Source organism: Osmia bicornis, unplaced genomic scaffold (genome assembly GCF_907164935.1).
Source record: "Osmia bicornis bicornis unplaced genomic scaffold, iOsmBic2.1, whole genome shotgun sequence".
In the NCBI taxonomy this organism is placed as follows: Eukaryota; Metazoa; Arthropoda; class Insecta; order Hymenoptera; family Megachilidae; genus Osmia; species Osmia bicornis.
This window is the reverse complement of record NW_025791383.1, coordinates 1-11,012: the sequence shown is the minus strand read 5'-3', so window position 1 is coordinate 11,012 and position 11,012 is coordinate 1. Positions and strand designations below refer to the sequence as shown.

Below are 11,012 nucleotides of genomic sequence, written 5' to 3'. Positions count from 1 at the left end.
TATTTCTTCTGTGTGTCTGTATGTGACTGAACTCCTCCTAAACGGCTGAACCGATTTTGATGAAATTTTTGTGTGTTCAAGTTGACTCGAGAATGGTTTAGATTCGCAATTCGGTCCACTACATAATGTGTTTCTAATTAATTTTTTATAATTTGTTGTTGATCTTGGAATGTTTTCCATGCGTGGGGAAGGGCGTGGCAAAAAAAATACTTTGATTTCATCTTTACTGTATATTTTATTAAAGGAAGTATAGGAAAGGGTGCGACAAAAAATAAATTACATTAATATTGGATATACTTGTATTTTATTATTAGTATTATTATTCATATGTTTTTTTAATTTTTTCTTCTATCACCAATCCGGCTATAACAGATAAAATAAAACATACATTAATACATAGTAAAAAAATCAAATAAAACAAAAACGTGCAAGTAACTCACATCAAGCTCCTCGCGGAACAATTGCCACAAATCGAATGCGGCGTCCGCCCATATCTTCTCAGCGTTCCGTCGCCTCTCCGCCCGCTCCCGCCGAACATTTCGGAGGTCTTTTTTCCGTACAAATCCTAGACTCCTTAAGGTAGCGGCTGTTAACAAAAACGAATTAAAAATAAATAAAATTTACGCGCTAAAAGTAATTATTGAAAAAACTACTTACGCTGAGAGGCGATGAACGCCTGCAGAGCAAGGAATTGTTCGTTTGTAAAGTTCATTTTGAATAACGAAAACGCGGCGCTGATACGCTTATAAAGCAAACAGGGGAAACATCTCCCTCCATTTCTAACAATGAAAACCGCCAACACAATCTGAGATTAATCTGCCGGATATCTTACATGTTGTAACAACTCGGAATCGGCATGAAATTAAAAGGTTTGCAAGAACTCGAAACCCTGCATGCGTATAAAGATACTTGGAAATGCATGGCCAGCGAACACGTGCGAGTCAGTAAATACAAATCCTTCATGTATTCGCAGCTTCGCCCGCTCTCATAAATAAAAACTTCAAGAATTTGAAGTAATAATTGTTGTATTATTTTTGGTGATCAATCTCTAGTATTTCAGAAAAGTAGGTATTGCTGCCTGCAGAAACAGTAGAAAAGCGGCGACCCATACTACATAATGCGTTGCCACGATCGCACACGAATAAGCAGAATTCAATGCGATAGTTTCCATAGTTTATTAAAATAATATAGCCCATGTCACTCCAGAGAAGGCATGGAAGCTACTGTTAAAATTTGGTATCAATCGGGCAAGTAGTTTTTGAAATTTTTCTGTACATACAAACGCGGTCTCTTTATATATAATAGTACTAGCTGCGTTACCCGACTTTGCTCGGGAATTTTAATCAACTATTATCCCTACTTCCTTATTCTTATCCCTATTTCCCTGCCCTTATCCCTACTAATATATAAAAGTGAAAATGTCTGATCGTTTGTTCCTCTTCACGTTTAAATGGCTACACGGATTTTAATGAAATTTGCACTATTGGACTGATTATTCTTTTAAGATGGACATAGGCTATGTCATATTGCGATTTGCCCTTCCCCCTACTTCATTAATGTAATATGAAAATAAAATTGCAAAACCGTTAATGCGATATGAAAATAAAATTATTCAATCGTTATTCTTTGCAACGTTCAAGTTTTTGCGAACCGTGCAATTTCATGAGAGAGAGAGGTGCCCGACTCGGAGTTCTTGCAAATTTGCAATTTCGCGAGATGCTGAAAGTCTAGTGTTTGGATGTATTAGGATTGGAGGGGATATTTTCTCGGTGCTTTATAAACCGATGAGTTTTCATTATCCGCTATTCAGTCCGCTATTCATTTCGCATTAATCAGTTTACGATGGCTACCGTTCCACGACATGAACTACTTGCCTTTAGGGCACTTATTGAACAGTATTGTAAGTAGTCTTTAACGATTACTTGTCTTGGTGTGTTAATTTTATTTTTTAACTAGTTGTTTGTTAAAAGCTGAAAGGTTAGGATTAGTGCCAATAAAAAGATTCATCGAAGTGCGCCGGAAGCGAGCAGATCATCGGTTCAGCCAGATGTTAATGTGGGCCGAAGGTTGGAATCCGAATCATGAAGGTTTATTCGATTTGAGGGCGCTGTTTGGAGAGGAAATAGATGAGGGCCCTATTTGGGGAGATATTGATGTGTATCACCACGTTTACCATACACGGAAAATTTAAGTGGCCAGTAAATGCAATCCGATGCCGGTTGGAGGAGATTGATGTGAGTTGCCCGTCCGTTTATGTTTTTAATTTATTAGATTTTACCTAATGCGGGTTTTATTTTGTCTGTTATAGCCTCCACCTCCCAGCGAATTGTATTATTGTATTATGTATTATGTATTACATTTGTTTGAGATTCGCTCACTTTACTAATTATACGTTTTCCTACATTACTTTTGCTTTAAATTTACATTGTATTACAACTAATGATTTTATTCTATTAACTGTACATATTTGTTTGTATCTATTACTAATCGTTGTTAAAATAAATCGTATCCGACGGGCGAGCGAGGTTCGCGGTTCCCCGCCACTCGTCCTTCCCCTCACAGGTTCCCCCGGGTGGATCGAGTAGCTCGGCACCTGTAGGGGGGCGAGGCGAGACGGCGAAAGATATAAATATATCGATTCCGAGAATCCTTGCTCTCTCTCTTAGTCGGCATTGTGACAAAAGTAAACACGGGCTTATTACGAAACGCTTCTTCATCGAATTCCGTTGTAGATTAAAACCGTCTACGATCCTTCTGTGCATCGTTTAAAGGGATTCCCCAAACAACGGATTAAATACCGATCCGCGATCGCGTCGAACTTTTTTCACGCTCCAACGAGCAGCGTTTTTCGGAAGCTCGTCTCAATTCCTCGACCGTTTCGACGGAAAATTCGGAGCTTCAACACATTTGGTCCTTCGAGCCGGATTTTTGCCCGGCACCTCGATCTTGACCATCGCGAATCGGTACGTTGTCTTCCGGCCGTGAGTGCAGTGATCTGAGTGATCCCTTGGCGAACTGCGTCCTCAGTGCATCGAAGTACGATCCAACGGTGGCCGATCGCCCGCTGGACTTCCCGAACTGCTGGAAAAAGGGTTAAAGACTACAGTTTCTTGTGAGTTACGCTGACTTGATTTTCTTGCGTCTAATCAGAATAATCGTATTCTTTATCACGTACACGCCGTTAAACGGTCCGAATTTTCAAACCGCCAACGGTCGCGAGTTGTGACCTTTCACGCGCGTGCTGTGTACGTCCTTACGTGTCGTTAGAGAACAGTTTTTGCGGGGTGACTCATCATGTCGACGTCACTCGAAAACCTACTGCGCTCTCAAGAAGACCTGGCCGGACGTATAGAGCGTTTCATGAGGAATACACTGAAGATCGGGCAAGAAAAACTTACTCTAATTATGCTGCAGCAACGGAGGCAGCTGTTAGATACTTATTGGCGTGATTTTTCGTCAACTCACAAATCTATTATTTGCGCAGCTGATAAATCAGTGCCTTACTTGAAGGAAGACGTTTTCAGCACTATTGAAAGTACTTACCTTTCGCACGTCGTGGACTTGGAGGAGAGGATTGCCCTACTCGCCCCAGACCGGAATAAGCCAGGAGACGAGAGTTCTTCCGGCAAAGCGTCATCAGGCGAACCGACTTTACCCACGATCTCGCTGCCCACGTTTTCTGGGGATCTCCTACAGTGGGAAAGTTATCGGGATCAATTCAGAGCTCTAATTCACGGCTCGAAAAAGTTAAGTAAGGTGCAAAAATTACATTATCTTAAATCTAGTCTTACAGGTGACGCAGCAAACATGCTTACCTGCACTCCGATGACGGACGGTAATTACGAGGCATCGTGGGCGTCCCTGGAGCGTCGCTACGGTAATAAAAGGATCTTAGCGGCCTCACACATGCGTCGCATCCTCACCTGTGCTCCCATAGTAAAGGCGTCCTCTCAGGAAATTAAAAGGATCCTCGACGAATTTCGCCAGTCAAGGAATGCACTCGCCTCTTTGGAGCGACCGGTGGAGACGTGGGACGACTGGTTTTCGTTCCTCCTCACCGAAAAGCTGGATCAAACCACGAGACTCGCTTGGGAAACTTCCTTGGTTGATCCCACTACGCTTCCCCCGTTTGAGGCGTTAGTGGATTTTCTGGAAAATCGTGCTCACGCTATTATTTCTGCTCAAGGTACGAATGCGGCGACGCCTCTCCTCCAGTCCAAGGAAGGCTCCAAGCGGACACCCGTTGCAAATACTCGAACAAGGGTAACATTGACCACGAACGCCAAGGAAACAGCCAAGCCTAAGACAGCAAAAACGTGCCCGTCGTGTGCTGGCTCACACACTCTTGGCCACTGCACTAGGTTGAAGAAAATGAATCCGCAAGACCGTTTGTCGCTGGTAAAAAAGGTAGGCGTGTGTACAGCATGTCTAAATTCAGGTCATGAAGTTGCAGCCTGCAAGTCAAACTTCCGCTGCCTGGTTTGCGAGGCCAATCACCACACATCGTTACACGATGCCTTTCGGGAAGATCAACCATCGTCATCCAAGGCAAATATAATTACACCGAGCACGAGTGCTGCTTATACGGTCCGATCTCAACGGGTGATTTTGTTGGCAACCGCGCGGGTCCGCTTGGAGTCGACTGAGGGTCGCACTTTAGACGTCAGGGCTCTTTTAGATCCAGGCTCTGAGTCGTCATTTGTTAGCGAGAAGGTCGCGCAATCGCTCCAGCTACAGCGGAAAAGTGTGAGGGTGTTACTCACCGGTTATCAGGAAAAGAGCGTCGGGATGGCCAAACACGAAGTCTCCGTCGAGCTTACGTCCTGCGCAGACAGCGACTTCCGCATCACTCTTAACGCGTTGGTGACAAGGAAAGTCACCTCTCCAACTCCGTCTCATCCAGTGGAGGACCATCCATGGATTCACATGCGGGGATTGCCGCTGGCCGATCCGGAGTTTAGATTACCACGTAGAGTCGACGTACTTCTTGGAGCTGACGTTTGTGGGTACCTTTTCTTGGAAAATAAGGTAGGCCCTCCTGGAACTCCGTCGCTGGTCCGCACGCCGTTTGGATGGTCCCCTTTGGGGCCGGTTTCGACCTCCGACGATCCAGCTTCAGGGGTGGCTCGGGTGCAACTCATCCGAGGCCTGGATGATCTCCGAAACGACCTGCAAAGATTTTGGGAGCTTGAGGAGGTCCCTTCGAAGTCTCCGTGGAGCCCTCAAGACACAGCTTGTGAGGAGTATTTCAAGGAAACGCACTCACGTGATGAACTAGGTCGTTACGTGGTGCGGCTCCCATTTCTGAAGGCTACACCCGAAGACATCGGAGTACCGCGACGTGCCGCTCTTCAACGGTTTCTGGCTGGCGAACGAAGATGGGAGAAGGACTCCTTTTTGCAAACATCTTATGCGGGCTTCATGGAGGAGTATCGGAGACTGGGCCACATGGAACCAGCCTCCAAGTATGATGTCGCTAACGCCAACTACCTGCCTCACCATGCAGTCTGGAAAACCACCGGGTCAGGAAATAAAAGAATTCGAGTTGTCTTTGACGGATCTTATGTTTCAGGCAACAGACCTTCGCTGAACCAGGCTCTTGCGTCAGGACCACGTCTGCAGTCCGACCTTTGGCTGGTGATCACTCGGTGGAGGTTCCCGAGATGCGTATTTTCTACGGACATAGTAAAGATGTTCCGTCAGATAGCCGTCCATCCTGACGATCGAGATTGGCAGCGCATATTGTGGAGAGACGAAGCTGGAAACGAAGTCCGCGACTTTCGTTTAACCACGGTCACCTACGGGACAACTTCAGCCCCTTACCTTGCTCTACGAGTTCTACAACAGCTGGCAGACGATGAGGAACAACGATTTCCTTTGGGCGCAGCCATCTTGCGTCGAAATTCCTACGTGGACGACCTGTTGGCTGGAGCCGACGATCCTGCCAAGGCTGAGGAGTCTCGACAGCAGCTAATCGGCATCCTCATGGCGGGCGGGTTCCCTCTTGATAAGTGGACGCTGAACTACACGTCCCAAGGGGAACCTAGTGAAAGAGACCACAAATTCCTGCAGGCGAGCAACGACGCGGAGACGCTAGGACTGACTTGGAATGCGGTGGCAGACACGCTTACTGTTACCTCGGCCAAATCGGACCAACCGTCAACCATCCGAACTTGGACGAAACGACTCGTCCTTTCTTACACTGCTCGACTCTTCGATCCGCTTGGATGGGCCTCACCAGTACTCATACGCGCCAAAACACTACTGCAAGATCTTTGGTTGTCAGGAGCAGATTGGGACGAACCGCTTTCAGTCCGCCTGGAGGAGTCGTGGCTTCAGTTTCGTCAAGATCTGGAAGAGGTAAAGACTATCTCATTACCACGTTGGGTTAGTTACAGGGATGCGATGCACGATCACATCGAGCTGCATGGCTTTTGCGACGCCTCCGAACGAGCATACGCCGCTGCAGTCTATGTACGCTTACCAAGTACCTCCACCATGGCGAACGTGCATCTCCTCATCGCAAAAACGAAGCTCGCTCCAATCAAACTCTGCAGTATTCCGCGCTTGGAATTATGCGGAGCTCTGCTACTGGCTCGACTCATGGTGGCGGTTCGGGACGGCATACTTCCTCTACGAGCCACCTTATATGCGTGGACGGATGCATCGGTGGTACTATCCTGGGTCCAATCGCACGCTTCCAGGTGGAAGCCCTTCGTCGCACACCGCGTGGCGGAAATTCAAACGTTACTCCCAGACGTGGATTGGCGTCATCTTCGCAGCGGCGATAATCCGGCGGATTTAGCAACCAGGGGAGTTACCGTACAGGCTCTGAAGGAAGATGAGCGCTGGTGGCATGGCCCTTCGTGGCTTCAGATGCCCCCCAGTGATTGGCCGTCCTCCATTCGTTCTCAGGACGATTCACTCTCGGAGCAACGATCTACCGTCCACACCATCGCAGCCGAACCGTCAGAATCTGAAAACGACTTACTATGCCGATTTTCGTCGTTGACAAAGCTAGTACGCATTACAGCTTACCTGAGACGCTTCGTGTGGAACACTCGGGGCAACGACAGCAGGCGAACGGGTTTCCTGACTTCCACGGAACTCGATGAGGCTCGAAAATGTATTCTCCGACTGAGCCAATCGGAATATTTTTCCGAAGAATTACACAATCTAAGAACAGGTAAACCGATTAAAAGTAAATCCAATGTATTAGCCTTACGGCCTGTTTTAGATGACTTCGGGATCATTCGTGTGGGTGGAAGATTGGATCATGCATCGCTCACCTACGATCAACGGCATCCAATCCTCGTTCACCGTCGGTCTAATTTGGCTGAGCTAATTGTTCGGGCAGCACACGCTCAGACTCTTCATGGTGGCCTCACGTCGACACAAAGCTTCGTCCGTCAAACGTACTGGATTCCGCAGGACCGCACTCTCCTCAAACGCATCCTAAGAAATTGCGTACGCTGTGTAAGATTCCAAGGTAACACGGGTACGCAGCAAATGGGCTCCTTACCTGCTTCACGAGTCCAGCCTGCCAGGGCCTTCCTTCGCAGTGGGGTCGACTATGCTGGCCCAATCACCCTCTGCATGTCAAAGGGTCGCGGCCAGAAGACGGTCAAGGGCTACATCGCCGTGTTCGTCTGCCTCTGCACCAAAGCTGTCCACCTGGAGCCAGTGTCCGACCTGTCTGCGTCCGCGTTTATCGCGGCCTTCCGACGGTTAGTCGCGAGGCGAGGACGCTGTGCTCACCTCTTAAGCGACAACGCGACGAATTTTCGGGGTGCAGATGCGCAGTTGAAATCTATGTTCAAACGAGCTTCTGAATTTTACAGGGAGGTTGCTGAGCTAATCGCCAACGAAGGAACGAATTGGGAATTTATTCCACCCTACTCACCTCACTTTGGCGGCCTGTGGGAGGCGGCTGTGAAATCCGCGAAGAGGCATCTTCTTCGGTCAGTAGAGGGTCACAGGCTGACCTTCGAAGAACTGACAACATTATTGTGCCAGGTGGAAGCGTGTTTAAATTCACGACCGTTATCACCACTCACGGACGACCCCAAAGACTTCTCCGCACTAACACCGAATCACCTCATTACGGGTCACTCACTGTCGGCGATTCCGGAATCACCGGAAAATTTAAATTTCGACGGAGGACACAAAAGGTGGGCCCTCGTACAAAAATTAATTGAACATTTTTGGCGTAGGTGGAGTAAAGAATATCTGGGCCAACTGCAACACCTTCCGAAGTGGCGGAAGGCGCTTCCTAACCTCCAACTCGGAACCCTCGTCTTGCTAAAGGAGGACTCGACACCACCAACTAAATGGCCGATGGCGCGCGTCGTGAAGGTCCACGAGGGAAAAGATGGCCTAACACGTGTGGCGACCGTCCAGACTGCTACCAGACTGACCACACGTGCAATCACACGGTTGATTCCACTCGTGTCGCCGAATGATACGGACAACGCTACGGCTAAGAAGACGTCTCATGATACGTCTGTCACGGCGGGCGGCGGCACTCTACCGGCAGACGAGCAGTGACGTAGTAGCAACCGCCGATTCTTGGAAACAATCACGTCGTTGCCGTTCCGACAACGAGGCGGGCGGCATGTTTGAGATTCGCTCACTTTACTAATTATACGTTTTCCTACATTACTTTTGCTTTAAATTTACATTGTATTACAACTAATGATTTTATTCTATTAACTGTACATATTTGTTTGTATCTATTACTAATCGTTGTTAAAATAAATCATATCCGACGGGCGAGCGAGGTTCGCGGTTCCCCGCCACTCGTCCTTCCCCTCACAGGTTCCCCCGGGTGGATCGAGTAGCTCGGCACCTGTAGGGGGGCGAGGCGAGACGGCGAAAGATATAAATATATCGATTCCGAGAATCCTTGCTCTCTCTCTTAGTCGGCATTGTGACAAAAGTAAACACGGGCTTATTACGAAACGCTTCTTCATCGAATTCCGTTGTAGATTAAAACCGTCTACGATCCTTCTGTGCATCGTTTAAAGGGATTCCCCAAAAAACGGATTAAATACCGATCCGCGATCGCGTCGAACTTTTTTCACGCTCCAACGAGCAGCGTTTTTCGGAAGCTCGTCTCAATTCCTCGACCGTTTCGACGGAAAATTCGGAGCTTCAACACAACATTTATTGTATTAAAAAGTATTCAAAATTATCAATATAATTTATTCTTAGACCAATCTCCCTTCATTTATAAAATAGCATTCCCCTGTAATAAAAGTAAATACAAAATAAAGCCGAAAAATTATTTATTCATATAATCTGTATAATTACAAACATTTTTAAATATAGATTATAAAATATTGTTCGCTCCTATCCATGAATTGTGCGTAGAATCAAACCCCAACCATTTGACGAAAACTTTATTTCCCCTTCGTTGTAGAACCTTCTCCACTAAGTATACATCGTGATTTTTTACTTTTTGTAGCTCATATTCGTAGAACCCGCCAACCAACGGTTGTTTTTGCATATCTTGCAAGAGATACGTTACAGGATTGTTCGTTGAATTTTAATAATTGTGAAAATTTCAGTTGTCCAATTCGGTGTATAACCCTTTGCGAATAAGGTTTTGTATTTACTAACTCGCACGTGATCACCGACCTTGTACTTGGCCGGAGCTGCAATCTTTATGTTAGAATATACGGACGATAAAAGTCTGTCCGCGTGTTCCGGTGTCACGTCGATGGGACGCATTCTAATCGTACGATGCCTTCTATTGTTATAATCTGAGACCAGCTCCGGTAAGACGGTTGTCCACGCATAGCTTCCATTAAGCGTGAACTTTTTCCACATTTCGTTTTTCAACGTCCTATTCCAACGTTCTATTATCGATGCTTTCATTACACTGTGCGTAGAGTAATGATTTATATCGTATTCTTTCATAAGATTTCGGAATTCTGCATTATAAAATTCCTTTCCCTTATCCGTTTGAAGATTTTTTGGTTTTCTTCCATCATTCAAAACGTTTAAAAATGCATCCGTAACGTTTTTTCCATTTTTCGCTTTCACTGCTACGGCCCAAGCGTATTTAGATAAGACATCGATGACGGTGAGTATGTAATTGTGGCCATTGTTGATTCGCGCATACTGTCGCATCTCTACGAGATCCGCTTGCCAGAGATCATCGTAACCCCGTACAATGACTCGTCTACGTCTAAAGTTACGTCTCGCCGGCGCGTGCAACTCATTGACCAGCTGTAGCTTCTCGCCCGTGATATGATTGCTCTTCACCTTCTTCATGTTTGTAAACTAACATCATGCTTTACGAACGCATCAATTTATAATCAACCCAGCTTCTCGAAGTTCTTCGATTATAGAAACGATCTCGTTGTCATGCCCCGTATGTCCTGCGGATTTCGAGGATACGAGAAGACGTAATCTATCGACGAGCTCGTTTGGGTCATTCCAGTGCACGTAGTCCACCGCGTTATCGTTAGCCACCATATCGAACGGTATCAGATTACCTCCACGCCGCTCGTTCTTAAGCAATTTTGCAATGATATATTTATACTTGTAACCCTTGTTACTTTTCACAAGCCCTGACGAGATATGGCTGCGTCTATGAGCGTTCGACGACTTTAATATTTCCGCGTATTTGTGTAAATCAGCATCGTTGAACAAGGTGTCATCAGGCATTCTCATGAATAGTAATTCGTACAAACCAGTTGTTCCTCTGTACTTCACCCCATTAATAATCACATCGTCGTTTTTGTTTACGTCGAAAACTGAACTTCCAAGCATTAATTTGTTGCGTTGTACGTATACTCCATACACGTCATCTATTTTCTTCTCACGATCGGTGAAGAGTAATTGAATGTATTTAGCTGCCAACGGCCCTAAATTTTCCGTGAAATGGCTACGTATGTTTTCGCTAGGGTTGTCCAAAATTCGCTGCATAGAAACATTAAGATTCTCGTCGCTGTCGCCGTACGTTTCAACGGCATGTATCGATTCATCACGATCTTTCGTCACAT

At 46.3% G+C, this 11,012-nt stretch overlaps 2 protein-coding genes across 2 annotated transcripts; both read left to right on the top strand.

The window, feature by feature from the left end:
• Positions 1–4,371: 4,371 nt before the first annotated feature.
• LOC123989105 lies at positions 4,372–6,791 on the top strand. The gene is made up of 2 exons (XM_046289799.1): positions 4,372–6,672; positions 6,783–6,791. The coding sequence occupies exons 1-2, from the start codon at positions 4,372–4,374 to the stop codon at positions 6,789–6,791; spliced, it is 2,310 nt and encodes a 769-aa protein (XP_046145755.1).
• Positions 6,792–7,509: 718 nt separating this feature from the next.
• Positions 7,510–8,547, top strand: LOC123989104. Its single transcript, XM_046289798.1, has one exon. The coding sequence runs from the start codon at positions 7,510–7,512 to the stop codon at positions 8,545–8,547; it is 1,038 nt and encodes a 345-aa protein (XP_046145754.1).
• Positions 8,548–11,012: the final 2,465 nt, after the last annotated feature.

Excerpts from the sequence above, each read along its gene's own strand:
- LOC123989104 (XM_046289798.1), top strand. The coding sequence starts at position 7,510 with ATGGGCTCCTTACCTGCTTCACGAGTCCAGCCTGCCAGGGCCTTCCTT.
- LOC123989105 (XM_046289799.1), top strand. The coding sequence starts at position 4,372 with ATGAATCCGCAAGACCGTTTGTCGCTGGTAAAAAAGGTAGGCGTGTGT.